The 27,852-nt window shown below is 36.2% G+C and overlaps 1 protein-coding gene across 3 annotated transcripts in view; it reads right to left on the bottom strand.

Moving 5' to 3' along the window:
• Positions 1-22,586: 22,586 nt before the first annotated feature.
• The window catches only part of PCDH17 (protocadherin 17), a 98,736-nt gene continuing 93,470 nt past the window's right edge, over positions 22,587-27,852 (bottom strand). For 2 of the 3 annotated variants that reach the window (XM_042927383.1, XM_042927390.1), the window contains 2 exons: positions 26,290-27,299; positions 22,587-22,786 (listed from right to left, as the gene is read on the bottom strand). In XM_042927383.1, coding sequence (XP_042783317.1) covers positions 26,617-27,299 — 683 coding nt within the window. In that variant the 3' untranslated portion in view covers positions 22,587-22,786; positions 26,290-26,616. Of the gene's footprint in view, positions 27,300-27,852 lie in introns of all 3 variants that reach the window. The other variant, XM_042927399.1, reaches the window with a different exon arrangement.

Genomic DNA, 27,852 nt, shown 5'->3' with positions numbered 1-27,852 from the left:
ATACAGTGATTGCAAGGAATAAAAATTTTTGGAAGTCTCCCCTGAACTGTGAACTCCTGTTTTCCAAAATCTCCATGAAGCAAGATGGCTACCAACTCCTCTGGTTACTTTAGAGACTGCCACCAAGGTCCTCAGGACTCCAAGGTCTGACAGATTTAATCTTCTGATGAGGAGTGACAACAATCTCCTCTTTTGTGTATATGACACACTGGTCCATCACAGTAGAAAGTAGCAAAATGGCACTGGCCATCGCAACTCTCCAACTTGAGTTCAGAGGGCTCAGTTATGCTGCCTGTGGGTTCTTCGCAATTCTCCACTTTTGTTCCTTCAAGCAGAGAATCTGATCGGAATCTGTTCCAAATCCAAACGTGGCCATTTTATTTATCATTTCTCCTTTTTGTGGCCTGTTAGTCTAACCTGGTTATCATAAGGCTAATCCTTTATTGCCTCTCCTTCCATAAAGGTGCTAAAACAGTGGTTCAGAATGTGACGTCCTCAGTTTCACTGGTTAGATTCAAATTGTGCTTTCACCCTTACTATTTATATATCCTTGAGCAAGTTATAGAAGCTCTAAACTATTTTAAAGCTTATTTTATTTGTATCATTTTATTCATTGATGCAGTTAAGGTAATAATCATACATAACTACATAGGAATATTATAAGGAATAAATAGCTGAAAAATTATAAAGCACTTAAAACCGTGCCCAATACACGGTAAACCTTTACTTAGCATTTACTGTTTTATATCATAATATTAGAGAAATAGAATGTTTAGAAAAGAGATGCAGGGCAGCTGGAGGGTTAAGAGGACAAACATTCTTATTACAAGAATATTAGGCTTTAAGCACATGCATCCCATGTCTATTCTTCCTATTCTAACAAATATGTTTGTGCAAAACCATTTTATAAACTTTAAATGCTATACAAGTTTATTCAAAAATACCAATTATTTTCAATTCCCTGGAAAGCGTTAACACCTAATGTTCATTTTTAAGTCACCACTTTAGTGGCATAAATAGACCCCCTTCATAGTGTTCCAAATTCCTTTAAAAGACCTATATTTTTTAGGGAAAGTGAATAATATAGGTATTTTGTTAATCATAAACTGTTTTTATTTACCGGGTTGTTGTCTTACTCAATGCACTGTTTCGCTAAGATCCAGTTTTGAAGGAGAAATTACAGCCCTTTTTGCCTTTGTCTGAAAGTTCCCAAGGTTACTGATTTCTATAAAGAAAAAGGAGAGATGTTGTTTATTCATGAAATAAATACGAGAGGAACCTTCATAATGCATGGGAATTCAGGTACTGTGTTGGTAACTCCAAGTCATGGCTCGCTGATATTGTTTGATGACCCTTGTTTCTCATCTCCAGCCTCAATGTCTCCTCTTTTTCCTCCCACTTCAAACCCTAAAATTTTTGAAATAGAAAAAATTTCAAATAATAGTATATGAAACACCACGTCCTTATATTTACTGATTAACATGTTACATTGTTTCACTGATATCTATCTATCTATCTACTATCTATCATCCCTATCTTGAATCTTTCAAAAATAAATTGTCGACATCTTAACATTTAATTCTAAATATACATGAAATCCAAAACATAATCACATTGAATTTGATTATTATGTCTTTTTGGCCTCTCTTTGACAGAAATCCTCACTAAATTTTTTTTTGCAGGGTATTGAGTTTTAAAAAGACCAAGCCAGTTACCTTTAAATATCCCACATGCTGAATTTATCTATTTTTTTTTTATGGCTTCATTGAATCTGTTTTTATATCCCTGGCATTTTCTGTAAAGTGAGTGTTAGTCTTGAGATCTTATTTTAAATCCAAATAAAGAATTCGGGTAAGAATATATCATACATAATTCTGGACTCTTTATATTATATTTATCAGGAGGCACATGACATCAGATTGTTTCACTAAGTGATGTGAAGTTTGATCACTTCTTTAAGGTTGTGACAAGAAGATCACTATTGAGAAGATATTTTTCTCCTTTGCAAGTAGCAACTAATCTGAAAGATGGCGTTTTTCATTGTAGAAATATATTTTATTTTTATTGTTTAATTTAAAGTTCATATTTATTTTGAGAGACAAGAGAGTGCAAGCACAGGGAGGGGCAGAGAGAGGGAGAATCCCAAGCAGTCTCTGTGTGGTCAGCACAGAGCTCAGTTCAAGGCTCAAACCCACAAAACAGTGAGATCTTGACCTGAGCCAAAATCAAGAGTCAGATGCTTAACCAACTGAGCTACCCAGGTGCCCCATAGAAGTATCTTTTAATGATTCTTGTTTGAATAAATCATTTCATTGAAAATTGTAGAATTCCTTTAATTTTATCATTTCTTCTCTATCTGTTGGTGTTCTTCTGTAGATACATGTTTCCCTGATACCTTGGGGGTAAACTAGTTACTCATTAAAATTAAAAAAAAAATTAAAAAGATGGGAATGGGTAAATGCTTAATTCTTTTAACATAATTACTGATTTTCAAAGCTAGTGTGATAGTTACACCTCTAATAGTAGCTATTTTTTTCTTTCTCTTTTTTTTTTTCTTCGTATCACTATGGTCTCATGGACTTCATTTACGCAACATGTTACACTAATTACCGGAATCCATGATTCTTTTCAAAAGTTAAATTGTCCTGAAGTTGGTCAAGAGGAACGACTTCACATGGATCTAAATCCTTCATCAAGAAGCCCTGATTCCTTCAGGTAGGAATGGTTTTTTGAAACTAAGATCTAGGATCCAGCGATCTCAGTGCATCAAGTATAGCATAGCATCCAAACTCTTTCAGTTCTTAGAGTTAAGAAAAAAAAAAATTTGCATTTGGACTATAGAATTAATGGCTTACATGTTAAAAAAAAATAGTAAAAGCATTGGTATTGCATTAAATTTAGTATTAACTTGGTAGAATGGAAATTTTTATGAAACTGAGTTGCCCCATCAAAGAACATGGTATATTCTTTCCAGTTGGTTCAAGTCTTCTTTTATGTCTTTCAAAAGTATTTCTAGTACTCCAAGTATTTTTATATCTTTTAGAAATATTATAAGTATTCCAAGTATTTTTTCCTCCTAGAGTTTTCCTACATTTCTTAGTTTATTTTGAAGTATTCTATCCTTTTTTTTTACATTTACAAATGAGTTCTCCTGTTATGTCTCCCAATTTTCATTTATTTTATGCATATTTACTCAATGATTTTATTTTGTATATTAATTTTGTTTTTGTTTTTGTTTTAATTTTTTAAAAGTTTATTCATTTTTGAAAGACAGAGAGAGACAGAGCACAAATGGGGGGGTGGGGTTGGGGGGATCTGAAGCAGGCTCCAGGCTCTGAGCTGTCAGCACAGAGCCCGACGTGGGGCTCAAACTCACAAACCAGGAGATCATGACCTGAGCCGAAGTTGGACGCTCAACCGATAGAACCACCCAGGCGCCCCCTGTTTTTGTTTTTTTAATGTTTTCTTTTATCTTTTAGTATCTCTAGGTTAGGTATTATGCCCTCTGCAAACACAAACAATTTACCTTTTCCCTTGTAATTCTTATATGTCTAGATGATTATTTTTATGATTGCATTTGATCATACATCAAATATAATTTTAAGTAGGAATGGACATACCGGGATTCTGTTTTGTTGACTTTAGTAGGAAAACTCCCATGGCTCAATTTTAGATTATTAAGTATTCTCCATCCATCATATGAACATTTTAACATTAGGAATGGATACTAAATTTTGTTGAATATATTTGCAGTTTTTAAGGAGTTGATACTGCTTCTTCTCCTGTATCCATTATGAAAGTAGATTATATTGTGAGGTGCCTGGATGGCTCAGTCGGTTAAGTGTCAGACTCTCGATTTTGGCTCAGGTCATGATCTCATGGTCTTGAGATCGAGCCCCGCGTCTGGCTCCATGCTGAGTGTAGAGCCTGCTTGGGGTTCTCTCTCCTCTGCAACTCTCTTGCTTGCATGTGTGTGCACGTGGTCTTTCTCCTAAAATAAATAAGTAAATATTTTAAACAAAAAAAGATTATATTACAGGATCTCCTAATGTTAAATCATCCTCACAATCCTTGAATAAAAACCACTTTAGTGTTTTTTAGTCATTATATCTTATCTTATTGCTTCTCAAGATTTTCTTTGGAATTTCTTTATATGGATATTTATGAGTAAAACTGTAGCCATTTGGGGGTGGGGATTTAGTGATAGGTTTTAATTAGATACTTTTTCAATGTTTCAGAAAATGTTAAATAGCATTCAGAAGTGTAAAGTTTTGTATAATTTAAATAGCAATGGGAAATTCGATGTTATTTTTCCATCTAAATCTGCTGCTATTTGGGGGAGGGTGGCACTCTGATAACATTCTCTACTTCATTATTGAAAATTGGTCTGTTTAAACTGTCTCTACTGGGCTAAATTTAATAATTCAACATGGAATTCAAAAGTAACATGTTGAAAACTCTTACTACCCATGACCTCATCCTGTCTCTTTATTTTCCCCACTGCAGAAAATACAGCAGTCTACTGGTATTCACTAAAAACCTGAAAATTATCTTTGAATCTTTTTGTCTTCTTTGCTTCATGATTTTCTCTTCCTTTCACCCACCTGCCCATCAGTTATATGTTCATAATAGATCTCAAATCTGTCTATGTCTCTCGGTCTATCCAACATTCCTCTAATCTGGGCTATGATCACTTCTCTCATGGATCTCCAGTAGCCTATAGAGCAATGTCTCTATTTATATTCTCAATGCCAAATAAATCATTCACCTCATAAAAGAATGATCTTTTTATAATTTTAATTAAATTAAATTAAAATCATTTTTAAAAATTTGGTCTGGTTACTGTTTCGAAGATTATGTCTTTTATTAGTTGCCTCCTTGCTCACTAACTTCCATTCATTAATTTAATTTGTTTTTTCTAACTTAGCCAATCTTGTTCTCACCTCAAAAGAAACATTCTTGTCCTGGATTATGTCTTAGTTTTTCTTTCTCTTTCCTTTGATTATAGCTCAAATACTGCCTTCTCTGAGAGGCCTGACTTCATCAGTTGTCTAATATAGTAACCCCATCCCCCAAATTATTCTTCATTACATCACCCATTTTATTATCTTCATGGCATATATCACCATCTGAAAGTATCTTCACTGTTTACTTGATTATTTTACCTGGGGCATGTTACAATCTAAACTGCATAAAGAAGGGTTTTGTCTGTGTTGTTCACAGTTTTATCCCAGAGACTTAAAACAGTGTCTGACAATTAGGAGGTTTAATGTAAACAGTGATGGAATAAATGCATGACCTTCTGAATGAAGAAATCTCCACAATTGTACAAAGAGTTGAAAAACTGGAATGAGGAAGGGCCAAAACAGGGGCCTACAAGAAACAAAAGTAGAGCACAATTGTTCCTCAGAATTTTCTGCCTAATTAGTATTTTAATTATAGGCAAGTAAACCCTGAGACTCTTTATGAATTATGTCATATTCTCTCTGTGAGTTTGTTTAGTTTTCAAAAATTAAGGAAAATAATATTATTACATAGTGAATCTCAAATATATTGGTTCTGCTTGTTTGTTTTTAGTCCAAATGATGGGCCTGGTGAAATAAAAACAGAGAGTTATTCATGTTGTTCAATATATACATAAATAATTCAAACTCAATATTTTTAAACTAACTCTGTAAAAGAGAAACAAAATTTTAAACGTGTAAGACAAAGAGAGAGCAAGGCAACATCTAAAATTCTGTCTCATAATTGAGATCTAAAGGCACCAAGCCAAAAATGGCAAAGGTTATCATTTTGATAGCACACAAATATTTGGTAGAAACCCTCACGCAATGTAACACAATGCACTAGCTTGGTATAAATATTTTTTTTCCCTAAAATATTCCCTTAGGGACGACCAGATCTGTTGTTCAAACACTGCCACCCACATCCATATGTATCATCTTTCCTGCCAATGTTTTTCAGTTAGTTTGCTTTGTTTTGTTGTTTTGCTTTTGGCCACCATGTAGACCCTAAACAACCAATGTATGTACATACATATATATCATGAGATATATATGGCACATGTGATAGAACTTCAGAAAACGTATTTGCAATCAAAGTGTATTATCAAATGCTTGCCATACTCAGAACATTTGAATTCATTGCTGGTTACAAAGTTTTTTAGCGATGTGAAATAAGACCTTCTAGAATCTAGATAATTAATACAAATAACACATTTGGAAACATACCAAATTATCACTTCCTTTTGAAGGAAATCACTGATTTTCCTTGGGAAAAATATCTGTCTTCTTGGAATAACTCTTTTACTCTGGTTTTAGCACATTGTTTTGGCAGTTTATTAAAACTCCAAGTGGGAGTCGTACAGATTAGTCTAAATATCTTTTTTGCTTTAACACTGGATTTCTGTTAAAAAAGAACCGATCATTACATTTATTCTTCATCATTTGATTGTGAGGCTGCTGTAAGCCAAAAATAGTCATCACTTGTATAATATATAGTAATTGAGAGCAACAGTAAATTACATTTTAAGGGCTCATCAAGGTGAGAATGAGACACTTCAATGCCACTTCTTGCTGCCTTGTTAGGAACTTTGCCAAAATGGAGAAATTTAAACATTTGTTAAGCAATGCCTTATCTCATTGACCTTTTTCATTTGGGAGGCTATCGTTTCACCTAAACTCATTGCCATGTGGTGGAAATTCCCTGGATGGCTATGATTAGCTTTTTACAAATGAGTTGTGTATAAGGGCATAAACTCTACTTATATTTATAAAATCAATTACTAGTGTTGGACCATGTGTTTCATTATGTTTCTATGGCACATCCTTTTGCCATTTCAAAATCGAATGCATATATTCTGGAGGAAAAAAAAAAAATATGAGGCCCAAGATAAGGAGAACAAAAAGAATTTGGACTAAAAAGTCTTAGGATAATAAATAAGCACAGTAAAAAAATCTTTCTATAGTAGAAGTTTCTCTTAATCAGGGCCCATATGTTCTCTGCGATATGCAGAGTGTCAGAATATTCTCTACCAGAGCTTTCAAAGTGTACGTTTTCATTTCTTAAATCATAAAAATTTTAGTCATTTAGTTAAGACCTATACCACACTATATTGCAGTAAGCTAAAGAGAAATGAATAGAGACAATTAATATGTAAATAAAGCATTCATTACAAAAGACATCAGGGTATGTGTACTAATGAATGTTTTACAATAGTTCTAGAAGAGGAAAGTGGTAGGAGATTTGTGTCATTATAAGATGCACAGTAGTTTAGCAATGCCTAGCTTGAAACCACCTGCAGTCAGTCCCTAAACAGAGCATTGTGTCATATTCTTATTCACGTTTCAAATGGCAGTTTAGTTTCAACAAAACACAATCATTCACCGTCTTAAATTAATTGTGGTTAACTTGAGTTTTATTTGATTTGCACTCCTGTTTGGATATAATTTCTAGATTTCCTCTTTTTTATTCAGTCAAGAACTTTCAACGTATGAAATTCATACTAGTTTTGCGTTGATTCTTGGACACAACTAACTAACGCAATGATGCAAATAATTTGTTGACAACTGACGACTTTTAGGTATGTTCTACTTTAAGGAAGTAGAGATATTGCAAGGAAATATTGAGAAAACTTCCTCTACAATGTACTTGCCAAAAACTCATTCAATAGGCTGGTACGTTTTGACAGCATTCAATCATTATAGTGTAAAGTTTCCTACTGATATAATTTTGTAACCAAGTCACAATCTTTCAGTCATCCTGGTTTCGTATGTACTCCTTCCTTTTTCGAGAATTCCCTTCTTAACCAATTTCTCTATCCCTCCATTTATTTACTGACTTCTACTTAAATTTTAAAACAACTAGGTAGTTACTTTCTGTGGCAACTCTTTCGATGAAGATGTTTGGGAGAATCAACTTGTACATGCCTTGGACACAAAATTAATTCAGATTACGTTTCCCAGTCTGGTCCTCAACTGTCCCAAACCTAACTACTAGTAAACAAATTGGTCCTAAGCGTTGATAATATTGTGGTACACCACTTGCATTACTTGGCATTCACTAGGGAACAAATGGGACAGAGACAGATGATGGAGAGATGATAGATACATAGCTAGCACATGGAATTTACACATAAAATTGAATATCGCACCCCTTCGTACATCATTCAAAATAAAAATATTATGAACACAAAGCGTATTTGTGAGGAGATCCAATAATTATTTTATTCTCCTCATGATCAATTCGACCCTTTAAAAAATACCAAACATAAAAATCACTTTGAAACTTTACTTTTAAACCCCTTTTTACTGTGTTCTTAACATAATCTAGTTACTGGGAGATCCAGCATCGAATGGACCATTCACACCTTCAACTGATCTCCCAAATGTGGATTCAGTATATTCTCAGGTATTTAATATTAAATTATGAACTGCATGTCAAATTTAGTTATTATTTCCTGAGATCTCTGAAAGATGAAAGAGTGATGAAAACTGAACAGGGATAGTTTCCCGAGAAAAAGCTTAAGCCAAGAAACTGAAATGGGATAAAGAAGACAACAAAAGTCTAACTTTTAATGAGATTATAGTATATGAGCTTTCTAGTAAATGACCCTGACGTTACCAAAGTATTCAGTAGAGTTTATTGGTGATATTTAAATGTGCAATAACACACAGTCTGTTTTTGTCATCATGTAAGGTGTGGGAGCTCTGATAATTACTTGTGACACAACCCCTTCTTCCCCTCTCCCAGGGTTCAGCAAGGGTTTTCGGTTGGCAGAGATAAGAGCGTTGTAAGAATTAAAGGGGAATCTTTCCAGGGGATTAGTTTTCTCAGGTGGTCATTTCTAAATTTTTTAAACTTGAGATTCGCCTTACAGGCATATATACATTGAAGCATTTATTTTTTTAAGAATAATTTGATCTTAAATTAAAAGAACTATTTTTATTGAGTAGAGGTATTATTAAAATATGTGTATCTCTTAAACCTAAATATTTTACATTTTCAGATTTTTTTACACGTGATATCCTTTACAAAGTACTATTGAAAGTGCATGGTTACAGTCATGTTCCGTTTGGATTAAGGAATCTTCCACCAACTTTTCATTTTTATTTCAAGTGAGTCAGATATAAATTGTTTCAATGTGGTCTATTACCAAGATTTCTTTTTGTGGAATCCTAAGAGTTCAGGTATATCAAAAATAAGAAATTTCTCATGGAAGTTTTGCTGTTTCTGGATAAGACTGTAAGAATATTTTACTTTTCTTTGAAAAACAATGGGATAAGGCATTAGGTTTCAGGATTTCGGGAAAATCAGAAATTAAATTGCTTTTTCCAGATTAGATACTGATATATTTTTTTAAAATAATGCTGACTTTGCCAGTGGAAATTTAACTTGATCCTATGCCTTTGCTTTATTAGGCATTTATTTTTTTAAAAAATTAATGTTTATTTATTTTTGAGAGAGAGAGACAGAGTGCAAGCTGGGGAGAGGCAGAGAGAGAGGGAGACACAGAATCCGAAGCAGGCTCCTGGCTCTGATCTGTCAGCACAGAGCTCAACGCAGAGCTTGAACCCAGGGACTGCCAGATCAAGACACAAGCCCAAGTGGGAGGCTCCACTGGCTGAGCCACCCAGGCGCCCCTTATTAGGCATTTAAAACTCTTTTAATGAGCTTTGAGACAAGAGGAAGCTAAACACTTGCAATTTGTTTCTTTGAGTTTTCTCTCCCTTAGCATTATTTGTACCTATTTAAAAATTATCGTATTGACCTCTGAGAAAAGTTACGAAGCTCTTTCTTTAGAGTTATTAAAAAAAAACTAAAGAATGATTCCTTTTTCTTCTATTAAATCGCCTCTTCCTTAAGTGTTTTTACCCTCCCCCTTTTCAATTCAAAGCAAGCCTTTTCAAGTTCCTCTCACATTTGCCACCTCATTCAGTTGTGATCCCCTTGGAATTCTCAGGTGCTAGGTTTCATGGGTCGCAGTATGCTAAGCAAAGCTGAAATCCCGTAGAATCAAATGCTTCACATCGTACTTTCACTGTAACACACCCATAAAATGATTTGGGGCATAATCTGAGAAAAGGTCAATTCATTATTTTGAATCAGAAATAGCTGCAGTGGTGATACATATTTTTTTCTGAAATTTCAATCAAATCTTTTCTGCCTGTCGATTTAACAACGACAACGACAACAACCACCACTGCAGAGTTTTTAACAACCATCTGAGTTACATAACAAGCCTCAATCACACCAGGTGGTATTGACTGATGTATTTAATAATGTAATAAAGATGCCAACCATGACAGGATTGGTTAGTTTGATATTAGGGCAAAATGCCATTTCTTCCACAAAGTTGTCTAATAAAAAATATTGCTTACAATGTGATGAGACCTGTCAAGGAAATTTATGGTATGCAAAATTCATAAGCTCTCAAGTATTTCTTTGGAGTTTGGCAGTGCGGGCAGTCTGTAGTGTGCTCTCTGTTTGTGTAAGAAACAAACAAATTGAATGCAGGGTGAGCTGGCTAGTAAGCTGTCCACATTACAGTTGATTAATTGGAAATATTTCATGTACTGTATCCATCTTTTATCTAGAATGTTCTTCGTTGGAGAGTTCTATATTTCACATTCAATTTTTGTGTTCACTTGCAAGTTTCTCCCATCCCACAATTCAAAGAGAGTCTGTTGAAGGGGAAATTAGAGGCTGTGATTCAGAATTCAGTGAGTCTAGTCTCTGCAGAAACTTGGCAGAGGATAGAATCAGTTCTTGGGATGCCAAATTTAGTGGCCCTGGGCCAGGTGCTAATTTTGAATGCATGGCACACATCACTTTGTGTCTCGATTAAGCCATGTCTGTGAATCCCATGCAAGCCCAGCAACAGATTTTACGCAACGCATGTATTAACGTTCAGCACATCTTAGATTTAATTCTGGCTTTAAACATGTGGCAGAAATGACTTCTTTTACATTATAAATTCCACCTCTTTGAAAACAATTAATAAAGAATGTTAATTGACTTTTTTGTCCACGATTATTTTAAATTTAATAATATCAGTTTTGGTCATTTCTTATAAGGGCGTGTTCAGGAAGAAAAAGCGAATCACACATAAATACAAAAATATGGTAGCAATAGCATAGGATTATCTTCTCTCTCCACTTACTTGCTTCTTCAGTATATATTAGATCACGAATTTGGATTTGTTCGTTAAGCTAATTCAGAAGTCTTAGAGAAGACTAATAAAAATTATGGCGCAAAGAAAACTAAATGTCAATGTATAAAACTAGATTCAAAGCTTTTATTTTATTATCAATATTTTACTTTATTTGAATCACACTGCTATTTTATCACCTGGCTACCTGACCAGAATGTTTCCCTTTGTTTTCTATACAGGGAAGCTAAAACTTTCAGGGTAGGTGAACCTGCAGAAACACCATCCTTTGCCTAAAAGTTCGTCTGGTATTGTTCTCCTCTGAAATCATTGTAAGTGTATGTAAATATATATGAATGCTGTCTATATAACATATATACATATGTACATATGAACATATATGTTATATGTACAACATTCATATATGTTTTTAAAATCAAACATTTTCTTTTTTTAAAATTTTTTAATCTTTATTTATTTTAATTTTTTTTTTTAACGTTAATTTATTTTTGAGACAGAGAGAGACAGAGCATGAACAGGGGAGGGGCAGAGAGAGACAGGGAGACACAGAATCTGAAACAGGCTCCAGGCTCTGAGCAGTCAGCACAGAGCCCGACGCGGGGCTTGAACTCACGGACCGTGAAATCATGACCTGGGCTGAAGTCGGATGCACAACCGACCAAGCCACCCAGGAGCCCCTAATCTTTATTTATTTTAAAGAGACAGGTGGGAAGGGGCTGAGAGAGAGAAGGATAGAGACACTGAAGTGGTCTCCCGTCCACATCCATGCTGTTAGCACAGAGCCTGGTGAGGCTCTGGAACTCACAAACCCGGAGATCATGACCTGAGCCAAGTCAGATGCTTAACCGACTGAGCCACCCAGGCATCCCAAACATTTTTTTTTTTTACAGTTACTAACGTAGGTGTTTTTTTTCATGGGTGTCGGAGCCACTGAGTGATAGAGGATAGATGTGCTGTCTTAATGTGCTGACCTTGAACTGTGCCAACTTGCTCTGTTTTCAGCCCAGATTAAAAAGACCGGGATGGATCAGATACAGCTGGCTCTGTGACGTAGAATAAAACGTAAAGTTCTTGTAAATCTATTGTGTGAGAGATGTACACAAGATGTACACAAGATGTACACATCTATACTAACATATATATATATTTTATGTCACTCAATATATGAAATCCCTACCTTCTGTTCTGGAGTTGGGCGGGGGGGAGGAATCCATTAGTTAAATGACGGATTGTGTTCTTTTTTTTTCTCTACTGCGTTTGATTTTGTTTCTGTGCTTCTTTTTAGTGTGTTTTATGCAACTCTGCGTCTTTAGTCACCATTGGATACTTAGAAGAGAAAGGAGAGGAAAAGGCAAGGACTAAATTAGAAACTCCTTTTGAATAGTTGGCTTTTATTCTAGCCATCTTCTTCTGAGTCAGAAAGAATGTTACTTTTTTTTTGGAATTAAGAGGAAAAAAAAAAGATCTCAATGTAAATTATATCGTTATTTTACAACACGTTTGCATTAGCCTAAGGGAAACACAAATTGAAACAGAAGAAACTTTTGAAGCACAGTATGAAAAAAAACAAATCTTATTTTCATCCCACACTGGTTTGACTGGGAGTGGATCTGGTCTAAATTGTGGGTACCATGGTCATATATAATGGAGATGCGATTGGGGCGTCCTGACATCTCTTAATTTATTTATTCTACCAGTGTAATGCTAGCCACCTCCTGTTTTTATTATACCAATTTAATGCCAGCCATTTCCTGTTTTCATTAGACCATTGTAATGCTAGCCTCCCACTGTTCTCATTAGTGCAGGACTGTGTAATGGCAGCCACCTCATGTTTTCATTATAAGAGAGCTGTATGGTGCCAGCTGCCACTTGTTTAACTTTACTGAGAAGCATTTGACCATGGACTACATACTTCTGAAAGCTCATAGCAAACAAGGTAAAGGAGTCCAGGGTTCTGGTGGAGTAGTGGTGAGTGGTTAAGTGGCTTGTTTGCTATTCATGTGCGAGAAATATGGTCGCCTGTAATGGCGGGGAAACTACAATAAACAGGAAACCCTCGAACTGCTTTGTTATTGTTGTTGTTGTGTTTTGTTTTAGAATAATTCGTCTGACAAAGACCTTCAGGAAGATTTTCAGACTCTATTGTGGTTATGCGTGGGTGGATTTATAGTACCAGGAAGAGTCCATTGCAACAATGGGCGGCATTCGTTGAGAGTTTACTATGTGTCCAAAGTGCTTCTAAACTTTCTATGTAACATCTCATTTATTTCTTTACAATTGTCTCATTGATTCCCATTTTACAGATGGAGAAACTGAAATATATAGTGGTTACATAATTCAGGCACAAGCAAATACCCTCTGTAAAGGGCCAGAGAGTAAAGATTTTCTGTTTCGTGGGACATACAGTGTATTCCTAACCACACAACTCTGTTGTTGTACTGCAAAACAGCCATAGACGATACGGAAATGAGTTAGTGTGCCTGGCTTCCAATAAATCTTTATTTACAAAACTAAGCTGGAGGGATGGATTTGGCTCAAAGGCTATTGTTTGCCCACTCCTGATATAAGGTCACATAGCTAGAGTGATGGAAGAGAGTTATGGCTCTAATTGAGGCAGTTCACCTGCTCAGCCTTTGACTTTAACTACCATCCTCTATTCCTTTCTGTACATTTGTAACTGGAAATAGTTCCATTTTCATTCATCTGGGAACCTTTATTATGCAATGATTAAAGTTTTCAAAGAGAAAAACGACTTTGCTTAATTACGTGCTTTAAAATCTTTTTTTTTCTGTTTTATTCTTCATATGTTCATTGTTTTCTCCCTAACGCTTTTATTTATGAAGCACTTAAGGATTCTTCTGAATAATAACATCAATATGAAATTTATTATGGAAAACAAAAGGAGTCTTTTCCTACAGATTAAAAAAATAAGCTATTGAATATATTTTGGCCTACATTTTTCTCTTTATGTAAAAATGTTATGGAATAATTTCTTTTTTAAACCCAGCACTTTGTCACCCTCAGATTGCTGTATTATTAACGTTACCAAATAGGGTAATTGACAGATGTGTATAGTTTGCTGAAATGATTAAAAGCTGTTGAGAATTGTAACCTGTCAGTGTTCCCTGGGAAACAAAGTCCTATCCATCTGTTAGGGGACTCTCTAAATGACTGTAATGAGTCACCTTTAAAATGGCAGCTGTCACCCTAGGATATGAACCTTGAAGCATGAAAAAAAGAATATATTTATATACATAAAGATGCGTGTGCTTCAATGAGGAAAGGAAAATATATTCCCAAATTTCACGCTCTGGATCACAGAAGGGGGTCAGAAGGCAGTGCTTTGTTATATTAGGCTGTGGTGTAAGTTTGCATCCCCTGTGTGTCTGAGGCCAATATAAGTCAAACAACCAGGAGCATTGTCGAAGTTTGGAAAGACATTCCACGTCTGCATGTAACTCCTCACTTGTCTTTAACATTTCTCAAAATGAATATAGCCTCACAATGAACTCTGTATGGTTCAATGTCACCTGTGGAAATTACCTTTATTGAACTGCAGCGGCAAAGACACAGAGAGAGAAGATTGAAACAGAAAGCCAGTACACTAGCTGTGAGGTTAGAAAATATCAGGATTTCTCATGTCCTCTTCTGGCTGCTGGGTTCAGTGTTGCCAAGTAAGGATGGATGAGTGAGACGGCTCTTATATTCATTCTCTCCTTTAACTGTTTCTATTTTATCTCTTGGTTTTGGTGTTTTATCTAAAATAGGGCAGGTGGAGTTATAACATTTGCTGTGAAATAAAATGCAAATTCCACTATGCAAATAGACCATTAGGAAGTAAATTAGCTTGAACAGTAGTGGTATTTCAGCAATTATATTGCTTTTTAATATGGAGAGATTCCAGCATAAATAAAACACAGCAAGTTTGTATATGAGCTGAGTCGGTGACTGAGTCTCCACTGGAAGGAAGTCTCCTGGGTGGTGGGGGGCGGGGGTGTGGTTGTGGTTTTCTGTTCTGTCTATCGAGTGGTTTCCAGCACGTTCCTGGTCCGTTGGTAGCGCCAGCATTCACTACAGTGTATAATAACTGTATTTTTTTTATTTTTAATGTTTATTTATTTATATTGAGGGAGAGAGAGAGGGAGAGGCAGAGAGAGAGAGAGAGAGAGAGAGAGAGAGAATCCTAAGTAGGCTTTGGGCTGTTAGAGCAGACCTGGATGCAGGGCTCGATCTCACAAACCTTGAGATCATGACCTGAGCTGAAATCAAGAGTTGGACGCTTAACCGACTGAGACACCCAGACGCCCCAATAACCTTATTTTTCAACACACGTAAGGCACATCTAGGCAAGTTATACCAAATAATATCTCAAATGTGGATTGGCTATGGTAATTACTATTTACATTAATTGGCCTGTCAATGTGCAGACTTTCAACTTTGCCACTGGAGTTCCTGTCACCCTTTCAACACATTATCATTATTATTTTTAAACCAGAGTCATTTCAAGTTCAAATTCATAAAATGTGCATTGGAACCGCCCACCTTGCATTACAGATGGGTAAAACAGAATGTGTCAAGAGAAATAAAACTTTTAAGGAACCATTTGCTCTAACCTTCCCCTCACCTCATTTAGAAAGTCAGTCTGACATTTTTTGGCATTCCGCATATTACTTTGAAAGAATTAAAATCAGTATTTATGGTAGGAAGATGCCTAAGAGATCAATAGAGACATTCATTCTACAGCATCCAAGCATATTTATGGTCACCCAGCTTCTAGAGCCCTGCCATCCCTTGATCTGTCACCCCCTACCATCATCACCTTTTCTAGTACCAGGCTCCCCCAAACTCCCAGTGCCGTGATAGAAGATTCTACATACACATTAAGGACACGTGACTTGAGGCTAGAGGATAAGTTGATCATGCCAATGGACCTGTAAGGCAACAGTAGACTAGACCCTCAAGATGGTCCTAGAGGCAGACTCTTTCTCTCCCTTCCCAGCTAGGGGATTTTGTTTTGCCTGTCCTTCTTAGGAAATCAGCTTCAGGCTGCTTCAGGAGGAGTAAAGTAAACAGCTATCCCAAGAAACACCTTGCCTTTCATTCCATGGAAATTCTCCCAATATATGTGTTATTGGTATTGATTAGAATCTGAGATAATTCTTTCATCTACAAAAAGACACCACCACTGCCACCCTCCAGAGGAGACTAGACCCACAAAAAGTTGAACGTAAGTCCTTATGCTAAGTAATTCAGAAGACTTTCCAGGATTTTCCTTAAAACTATGGGAGAAGACTTGTCAATCCATTTAGTTTTCAGCACCCATTATCCAAAGCCTAATGTTGTTCACTCCTCTTTTCTTAACTGCATCCTTTCTCTCTAAGGCAGGAGTTCTCAACCTGGGCATTACTGTCATTTTTTATGGGGTAAATCTTTGTTGTGGAAGTCTGTAATGTGCAAAACAGGATATTGGTGGCTGGTAAGCAACCATAGCAACCCTACTCCCTTACCTCCTGACAACCCAAACCGTATCTAGATATTGCCAAATGTCCATGGGAGACAAAACTGCCCCCAGTTGGGAAGTACTAATCTAAGTCATGATTTCCTATTTCAGTGTCTAAATAATCAATAATTATAAACTCCTCTACTGATATGCATAGAACATTATGGAAGCAATAAGATAGGATACTTAGATCAGCCCTGGGGGTTCCTGGGACAACAGACATAGACAAAAATTCTTAGGAATAGAATTATTCTGCCTCACAGCATTCATACTGCAGGTAACCAGGAGATGCCTGGAGAATTTAGACATGTGAAAAAACCACTTTTCCGGGGGATGATATCACCCATGTTCTTAATCTTCGTCTTTCTCTTCTGACTCTTTTTGCCTCCCAAACCTTCAAACATGATTACAGATTTCAAAGGAAGAATTATTTCTGGGAAGTTGGAAATATACACATAAATACTCTGCTGAGGGCTTGAAGCTGAGAATTGCAAGATTCAGCAAAGTTGGCATTGCCGCTAAATAGTTGGATGTGCCCCAAGAACAAGGTGCTATTAGGCAGCATCTTATAAAGAATGGATCACCAGGCAGCAGCAAGCTGTCCCAGTGTTATTTTCCTAAATTCGCTTTCTACTTGGCAGGCCTTTCACAGAACTCTCCCAGCTGGTGAACCTAATTCAGGTGGCTTCGAGCCTCTTCTTCCTTGGACTAGGCATTCACATGGCATCTCCTAAACTCAGCATTCACTACAATTCTCAGTGCGACCTAACCCACCTTCCCAACACTTCTAACTTTCTAATCAGAAAATCCAGGCTTTATTTATGTGTGTTTTTGCACACACTGCAACGAATGGATTTTCCTGTACACCTCCACTGCCAAAAGCCGTTCCCACCTTAAATGCTCAATTCAGAGTTTGCATTTAAAAAAATTTTTTTTTAATGTTTATTTATTTTTGAGAGAGAGAGAGAGAGACAGAGTGGAACAGCAGAGAGAGACAGAGTTACAGAATCTGAAGCAAGCCCCAGGCTTTGAGCTGTCAGCAGAGAGCCCCTCACGGGGCTTGAATTCACGAGATCATGACCTGAGCTGAAGTCAGATGTGCAACCAACTGAGCCACCCAGGTGCCCCTTAAATGCTCAATTCAAATGCTGTTCTCTCCAAGAAGCTTCTCTGATTCCTTCCCCTGACCTCACTCGTTTACCAACTAAAATCTGTATTTGTGTAAATATCTTCATTTCCTAGTATATCTTAAATTCCATAGAGGCAGAGACTATCCTTTGTTAGTATCTGTATGCTCGATTGTATTCGAAAACACAATACATGCTCCGCAAATCAGTGTTGAATTGAATTGGGATGTCACATTCTAAGGCGGAAAATCACCAGAGAAGCCACATTTGACCAATTCATTTATTTCCTTTCCTCCTCTTGGACATTGAACAGAAAGTAAATTCTAGTACTTATCCAAAATGAAAGAAATGATGAAATATGTATAATAGTTAAATATCAGAGGTAAGTGGGGAATAAATGCAGATTGAGAAATCATAGGCATATAATCTCAGAGGTAACGGTCTTTTCTTATCTTCAGTCAAAGCCAAACATTTCACATGAGATGTTAAAATGAGGATTTCATAACGTATAGGAATTAATAATAATAGCATAAGATTATTCACTTTCTATCTCTTTGTCAACCTTTCAATGAAATAGCTTGGCAGTCTTGCATAAAGATTTTTAAGTAAGATTCTGCATCCTGTTCATACTTCTGTTATATTTTAGTATGCATTTTGCATTTTGTCAATTTTAACACTCCATGTAAGTTGCATCTAAAAAATATTATCAGTTTTCTTATAGGTTAATAAAAGCAGCTTGGACACATTCTACTTGAAGTAGTTATTGGGGGAGACATCACTACCTCCATAATTGGTCCATAGCCATGGAGATGTATATACATACATTTAATGGAAAATAGATGAAAAAGACTAAATAATAGATTGAGAGAAAATTACGAAGTTATGATGAAAATAAGCGAACGATCACATGTAAGACAGCAGATTAATATTGAATGTTTGATACTACAAATATAGACAAAAATCTAATTTTAAAAAGGAGAGGATGAAAGCTTAACAATCTTATCTCAAAGCAAATTATTACCTTAAAGATGTAGTCTCTCAACTGCAATGCAAGAAAGAATAGTATGAAAATGTGTTTTAATAACGCTAAAGAGGCAATACCGAGATATTCAGATCAATAAAACCAATGAATATTACATCCCATGTATTTGAATTTAGATTTTCAAAACGTAAAATAGCTGATTAGTGGTAAAGAGATGTTAAAATTTATTTCTCTAGGCATGTGGGTGGCTCAGTCGGTTGAGCATCTGACTTCAGCTCAGGTCATGATCTCATGGCTCCTGAGTTTGAGCCCCACATCGGGCTCTCTGCTCTCAACAGTCTGTTTTGGATCTTCTGTCCCTCTCTTTCTCTGCCCTTCCCCTGCTTTCTCTCTCTCAAATAATAAACATTAAAAAATAAAATAAATAAAATAAAAATTTATTTCTGGACCTCTTGAGAATAAAGCTGGTTTTCTGTAAATTGTAAAGAGAGATATGAAACATTTTGATAAGATAATCCAGGCAGAATCAGAACAACTTCACTTTCGATTAACCAGCCTGAAAATGACTCCTTTAGCAATTGCAATCTCACTTTTTCATCTGGTCATCGAAGAAACCAATGATACAATATTCTATTGAATGCGGATGTGGCAAGTCATAAATAAAAAAAAATATGTGTTCATCGCTTTGCCATACTGTTACCGCTTAAATTCCTGCTCACCTTTGTTTTGTGATACTGGCTTTTTCCATATTCGTGGGTGTTGTATTAAAAATGTCACGTCAAGATTACTAGTTTATGGAATTATTTATAAGAAACCAATAAGTAATCTTATTGGCTTAGCATATACAAAACTTCATGATACAAAGGAATGCAGTAAAGCCTCTATGATTGTTTCTAGGTGAGACTACCAAGTTCGAGAAAAATTAATATTGCATATTTCTCCAGAATATTTTGGAGAACATACCACCAATGTTATGAAACCTTTTTTCAGACAGTAACAAAAACTTGAGAGCAATATTAAGAGAGGCATGATTTTTATGATATCTTTTTGTTTTCTTGGAGACTATAATCCCTACTCCCTACTTTTCAAATTATTTAATACTATTATGAACTATTAACATAGACCCTATCAAAATTATATGACTGCCAATTTAAAGGAGAAGGCATATTGCCGGCATAATTTAATTTTTTCAGACAATAACCTAAAGAGGAAAGATGTTAGATAGGGCAGGATTGCAGCATGCACAAAATCTGGAACAGCAGAACTGTACTTTTGGTTTCAGTGTGGGTTTAAGCCTCTGAGCGAATTGCCATTGGATAAGTCCTTTTACCATTCTGAGTTACAGAATCCTTAATTCCTTAATGTCCTATAGATTTGTGAAAGTGCTCTGTGAATTGGAAACAGAATTTATCAGTATTAATTCAGGCTTGTGTAATTATTCTTTTATTTGCCTTGCCCGATCCTGTAAACCCTTAGGAAAGCAAGCGTGATTTTCACATAAGTAGTGCTGAATACCAATATTTTAATCAAAATATAATGATAATCTGTATAAGGTAAACAATGAGAGTTCCAAACTTGGTTTTGTTTGTTTTTAGCAATCTTTGAAAATATTATGAAATAATTTGACTGAGTAACATAACTTCAGGAAGTGGATTTTAAAATATAAGTCATAATCACAATGTAGTTGATAAAAATGCTATAGGTAATGTAATATGTATAAGAAAAAAAAGGGAGCGAATGTTTGAGGAAGGAAAGTTTGAGGGAAACATTCCTCTCAAAGTGAAATCTTTTACTTGTTAGACAAAAAGGGGAATGCATATCTTGACCGAATGAGTGAGAAGTCAACTTCTATGATACAAAATTTGTAAAACATCACTGAAATCCTCCCTTTCTTAATTAGTCCTTGTAAGATACTCATTACCACTTAAAGTAGTTTTAATAAATGAAGTTTTTTTTTCAAATTTTATTTATTTATTTTGAGAGAGAGAGAGAGCAGAAGGCGCAGAGAGAGAGTGAGAGAGAATCCCAAGCAGCCTCTGCACTCAGCACAGAGCCCAATGTGGGGCTTGAACCCACAAACTGCGAGATCATGACCAGAGCCAAAACCAAGAGTAGGATGCTTAACTGTCTGAGCCACCCAGGTGCCCCTAAAGTTACTTTTTGATAACTCTCTGAAGTATTTGATTATTCTCTCTGAAACAGTAGAAGAAGCTGCACCCTCTTTTGAGAATACTGAGAATATAATCCCTAATGTCCAATGGGATATTCAGTACTATTCGTGTCTAAAATTAACAGAAAAGGATTGGTGAACCATGTGCAAGCATCTCCCAAAGCATGTAATAAAGAGTTTGAGGATGGTCTATTAACTCGCTGATCAATTTCTGTGTGCTATATTGATGCTATAGTGACCTTTAAGAATTCATTCTCTTTATATCCTACAAAGCATTGTTCTCAACAATTGTCAAATAATTGTATTTTGTGGGCACATTTATTTTAAAAAGCATAACAGTTTGAGGACTTGATACTTTAGCGGGATGGAAGAAGCCTATAATATGTGCCCCATTCCTGACTCTCTTCTGATTGCAGCATATAGCCAGACAGGATTCTTCATCTGAATGACTCTGGTCCCTCAACCCTGGTTAGATTGGTGAGTCAACTGACAGGTTGCTCTCCGCTCACACTTGAAAACAATGAACGGCATGGTAGGCGTAGGGATTCTGTTATTCGTTAAAAGAGAAATGATTGTCATTATGAAAAGGTAATGTCAAGGCAACATAAGGTCAATTCCTATGGTAGTCTATGCCACCTAGGCACAAAGTACAAGTACCCTGAAGGCAACATATTGTAATTGGCTTCGTTCTTTGTAACTTAGGGTCCTTGTATAACACTTCAGTGGTGCTCAATGAAAGAAACAGAGAATTGAACAAATAAATGAGCAAAAGAAAGAATAGGTAAGCCATTCAGTCTATCCCAATAAGCCTAAAACCATAAAGATCTTCTGAGATGTGGACAAGCTGTGCACCCTTCTTGATATGTATTACACTGTCAGAAGAAAATTAAAAGAAAAATCCAATTGGGCAGATTATTGTGTTTTTCTTTTTAATTTAGGAGATGTCATTCACAGAGAATGAGATGGTAGAAATAAGGGATATGTGGAGAAACTAGGGAAAAATGCAAACTACTACATCCAAGTTATAAAGAGCAAGGTGCATTAGAACTTACCCATTTGTTTTAACTCACAAGACTGTGACCCAGGGGCCACTCCTTCGTTTACTGTCTGCTTCTGGGGCATAGTAGCCCAGGGCAGACACACTGTAGGAACTCAGTCGATGTTTGTTGAATGAGTAGAAAGAGAGGCTTCTTATTTTACAATGCCATGGTAAGAATATATTGACTTTAAAATGCTATTTATAAATATGTGTTTTCACCCATCATGTGAGATTATGAGATGGTTTTTAAAAGGGACTTTTTCTGAAATCCTTTCGGTTCTTGCCCCAAATTAATTTCAAACCAACTGTAAAAATTAGAAGCCACAAGCATCTAGGCTATGACTCTGTGGTAACCATCTGACTAGCCAAAGTATCAAAGTTATCTGAAAGACGGTTAACCCATTCCTGTCGAGAACCCAGTGAGATTACTGTCAAAGACATTTTTCAAAAATCTTATTTTACCGGCAAACAAATACCTGGCAAAAACAGTTGTGATACCACAGTTGCTTTCCAACATAATCACGATCAGTGTCCCTGTGGTACACAGGGTATAACACATCACCTCTGTGTTAATGAATTCAAGGGAAGGCAACACCGCTATTAGTAATAGCTTTTTATTCGGAGTCCTCATTTTCCAGATAGGTCACATTAAACACAGCCATTAAACAATAGCGTTGAGATAAATCCATACAATGTATGCTGCTTTTGTTGTTGTCCTTGTTCACCAATCGCTTGGTGCAGCTAAGAACCTTATGGAGTGATGGGGCTGATGAATGGGAATAGCCAACCTGCAAAACACTGGGGCCAGGAAAGTCAGACTTTAATCAGGTCTCATTCAATTATGTTTCAAATCAACACATCTTGATAGCCAAAACTCTCATTTGAATTAATGCTGTGATAAATGCTGTCTGTTGTCAAAAGAATATAATTAGACAATAATGAGTGGGCATATATTATGCCAGACCTCAGTCTACTTGTTGACCTCAGCAACTTCTACTCCATTAGGCAACAAACAGCTTTTAACCTGGTTCTAATAAAGCATACTGCCCTATTACTACATGACTTTTTTTCTGGTGTCATTTTTTAAATTGAGCACTGCCTAAATCCTTTAAAGGGAAGTCATGTTTTACAAAATCTCAGGAAAATGAAACAGAGTCAATTTCCCAACTAGGAATTCAATTAATTCATGGAGTAGTGAGCCAATCTTTGTATATTGACTGCAATAAGGATAAGTATGTAAGGTTAAGAAGTAATATGAAAGCATTCTTTAAAATTGCATGATATGTCTCTTTAATGTTTACTTTGGTATAGGTATAACTAACACTGATTCTCACTACTTTGAACTTTGATGAAAAGATCTTTTATCATTAACATTTAATGAAAAGGTTGTTTCGTTACTGATTTTTTTTAGTTCATCAGTAAACAATTTTTAGAACTTTTTGACTTTCTTACAAAAATTTCTATAAATTCTTAGTCTGTGCTTCACTTCAGTTATTTAAGGACCTAAAAGACAAAGTATTATCAAATTATTCTTTTTGAATGTGTGGGATTTTTTTGAGGGGTTGGTATTTGGAGGATGTGAATTAAGACAAATTTTCCACATTCTGAATTATGCTGAAACCCCTTGAAACATCACTGTTGGATCATGCATCACCCCTTAAAGCAAGTTGCTCTGTAGCAGGGTGATTTTGGCATCTCATTGACTTCCTCGGAAGCGGAGCACCAGAGGTCTGTGATAAAGGCAGCCGCCAGCCAAATGAATAAAGGTGAGATTCCCTCAACTCAACTATAAGAGCTTAGAGTCCTGACTGCTGAAATTACCACCAACTTGTAAATAAATAATCACTACTAAATACAGATAATGTGTTAAACAGCTAACACTAGTAAATCACTGGTGACAGAGAGCCTAAAGGTAAATCCCTCACACATTGGCACAACCAATTCTTAAAATCTTACAGTGTTTTAATGTCTTCAGACATATAATAAATTGAACAACTGGTTACTCAGCGTTAAGAATGTTTTAAAAATAAACCCTACTCTCTTTGTTGATCTCATTTACATACTGCCTTAGATTGAACTACGCGGCTATCTGTCTAGGAAGAGAGAAGCGACACTTGGTAAGACTAAATGGAAATTAGTTTTCCATCAAATTTCAGCTATCAAGCTAAATCAACCTGTAGTCTCCTGGCAAAAAATAACATCATATAACAGAGACAACACATTTCAGATACATAAATTGTCCAAAATATAGAGAGTCGATTAGGTTTCACATGTACAAGATCCCTTCTTTGCTAATTTAAACATTTATGAATAATAAAAACCAAGAGTAGAGCTTTGGAAAGGCTGTTACTAGGAACCAAATCCAGTTCTCGAGAGAATAAGGCTGATGGGAGTTGTCCGCTCTTCCCTTTCACAGCGGCTTTGCAAACGAGGTACAGTCTAAAATCTTGACGGCATTTGACGGAAATATTTTCAGTTGAATTTTTCGAGGTTTAAAATTACAAAACTTAATTCAGTTCATTGTTTGTTTTTGCTTTTGTTTTTGTTTTTAATATAATGGTTTTATGACATTTATGCTGTTTCTACACTGGCTTGGTGGCCAGAAAAGAAGGCACAGAATTCTCCACCAGTTTGCAAATAATGCATTTTTCTGCTCCAGTGCACAAACAGCCTTTATTTAACTCAGCACCACATTTTGTAAGGTATGGGCTGGAAACTGTTTGTCATGAAGCTGTAAAATGCCAAAAATTTTCGACGCTGAAGGAAAATGTCAATCAAGGCATTTTCCCATCTGCTGCTACTTCTGCAAGTGCTAATTTTGTTTTTCCCAATTCCTGAAATTTGAGGTTTCCTAGCCTCATATGGAAGTAAGTTTGAAACTTGCTAAATGTCACAAGAAAAGGTGTAACCAAAGGAAGGAATAGAAGGTGTATTGTTCTCGAAGGACGCCAATAAAAGGAGGCAGAAAAGTACTGAGAAAAAGGAAAAAAACAGTTTGCTAAGACCCAGACCTCTTGAAAAACACTACACAATGCAAGTAACCTTTGCTGGTACCACACATGCATTAAAGCATTTTTCATGGTTTTGAAATATAATGGGAACACACATCTTGAACCACGTAAGATACTTTTGAGAACCAATCAACGTTATGATATCTACATAGGCAGAAGCTGTATGTTACTGGAAAAACGTGAACAAGTTTCAGGTATTGGTACACATGTAATTCTTGTGACTTAGCGGGACTTTAATAAAAGCTTCTACAAGGACTTGCACGTAACCATGACTGACGGATGTATTTTTTGACCTTTCAGCTAGCTCCATCAGCTCACTCAAACACATTTTGAACAGATTATGTACTGTAGTACTTGGTAGACTATACATTAAACAAGAGACTTTGCTCTGAGGCACTGCTTCCCACATTCCATGGGGAAAAGGAAGCAGGAAAAAACAAAACTCATAGAGTTCGACAGCTACCGAGGCAACACTTGCCATTTACAATATAAGCCCAAATATTTTTGCAACACAACTATATATTAATTTAATAAAATACACAATATAGCTCTTATACACTCAACAATTTGGCTCATATGCACTGAATCTGCAATAAATCAATAAAAATATGTCATTTGATGTAAACACATTGAATCTTCTTACATTTGCACATTTAAATGGTCATGTGATTTGTGATGTCTAAGACATTTTCACTTTCCTGAGCTATTTTAGTGTCCAGAAACGAATGAAATATATTGATCGTGTTCATTCCCTCCGAATATTATCATTCAATAGTAACCATTCTTCGGGTCAAATTTAAAACATATCCATCATTATTTATATGTTTGTTGGACACTAAAATGCTGAAGAGGCATTTTAAGCTTTTAAAAAAATTTCTTCTCCTTTAATGACGTGAATTAGTCTATGTGTGTGCAGGACAAAATGGACTATATCTTTTTACATTTAACTTTTATACGACATGAAGTGTCTTACAAATGACCAAGTTTTTTTTTTTTTTAATTTTTTTTGACTGATGATATGGAATGTCCTTTGTGTTTATATGTGTGGCAGGTAACTTTGTACAGAAATGTTTACCACAAATATGTGTTAATGTTTGGGGTAGCTTGGACTACTGCAAGGTCTTTTCGGGACTTTAAGTAGAAGCCTGTGATGACGGCTAGAAATCCACCACAGATCACAAATTATGACCCTGCTTTGTATGGGGTTTATAGGTAAACAGTTAAGTCAGCATAAATCACGGAGGACAGTCTCAGAGTGATCAGAAATACTTCAACTCTCACGCTGCATACCTTCCTAACAGATTGTCAAAAGGTAACTCGCCTCCTCATCCTCCTTTGTCTTCTTTCCTTTTTCTTCTCTCATTTTCTTTTCTCTTTCGGCATCATTAATTCTGTCCTAATATAAGTTTGGTCAAAACAAAACCATTGTTATCTCTGAAAAAGAAACAGCAGTGAAAAGAACATACTTGTGGGCACTTCAGATGTTCACTAAAAGCCTTAAAGCAGCATGGGTCTTTCTTCGTCCCTGTGAAATGGGTTGTCACCAGGAGGGATCATTTTTAAATTAACAGAAGACACAAGAAAATGCCAATGCTTTTTTTTTTTTTTTTTTTTCCCTCACTTTCTCACAGCCACAGGGTCATTTCCCCGGCAGTCCTGCAAAAGCTTATCAATCTCTCTCACGACTTCCTCTGCATCCACCGATTCTCTGCCCAGATCCCTGTTGGGGTGGTCAAGCTGTTCAAGAACAGCACCCATCTCGCTGGAATCCCGGCTGGCTCTAGAATGCACATCTGCAAAGACCCTTGCCATCTGATCGGGAGCCATGAATGGAGGGTCTCTCGGTTGCTTACTGGGTGACAGATACTGACTGTCAGTGGGCAAGTACTGGCTGCTTGCTTCGGCCAGGCCTCCTGGTTTCGCTTCGCAACCATCCAGAGAGCCTTTTGTTGAGGTGCAAGGCTCGATGCATGCCTTCGTTGGGCTGCTTGATGCTGAGGGGACCTCTTGGAGGAGAGGGCTCAGGGCACGTTTGGCTTTTAAATAAGGTTTAACATTGGCAATGAGAATAGTGTGCTCTCGCTTGTCTTTTCCAAATGTACAAAAAGTCTTTTTCCCGGTGGGATTCACAGTTTCGTAAGTCTCAGTCTCAACATTAGCTTCAACTGTGGGTACAAAGAGATTTGTGCGGTAATCTGCATTTTCAGCCTGATTGGCTGCAGGGAACTGTGGCATCCAACACCTGTCAGAATGACCAAGCACTCGGCATTCATCTGTGCAATTAACGCACTCTTCTGGTTCTGCAAAACAAAAGAGAAAACAGCAAATCCAATCATTAGGGTTGCTTTTAAATTTCTACTGAGGCTGCGATCAGCTCTCAGTGGGCTTGTTTGACCTCTGGTCTCTTAATTAAAAAGGAAAAGAAAACAATAATTAAAACATTTCAGGATGGTTGCATAAACCTGCTGGTTGAGACAATGGTTTTATTTAAGTCTATTCTCTAGATATTAATGAATTCCCATAGCCTGGGAAGAAGTAAAAAGTGGCCATTGGAGAATCATTCTCAGTGGAATAGAACATCACTGTAAACTAACCTCCTGGAGATATCAGTTAGTCTTTGTTCTGTATAACCCATCCTGGAAACAGTGAACTTCAAAAAGGATTACCAGGATTAATTTTTCAAATCAAATAATGGGGCAAAAACTAGATCACATACTTCCATAACAAGCCCTAAGCTGCTTTTTTTTTCATGTTTTATCCCTATTTTGCTTGTAATTGTTATTTTGGTGACAGTCATGAAATAAAAGGTTTCCTTTAAAAGCCTACCTTTCCTACTGAGAGGAGCAAATGGAA

Source organism: Panthera leo, chromosome A1, assembly GCF_018350215.1.
Source record: "Panthera leo isolate Ple1 chromosome A1, P.leo_Ple1_pat1.1, whole genome shotgun sequence".
Lineage (NCBI taxonomy): Eukaryota > Metazoa > Chordata > Mammalia > Carnivora > Felidae > Panthera > Panthera leo.
The sequence above is the reverse complement of the archived record's forward strand: the minus strand, read 5'-3'. Positions and strand labels throughout refer to the sequence as shown.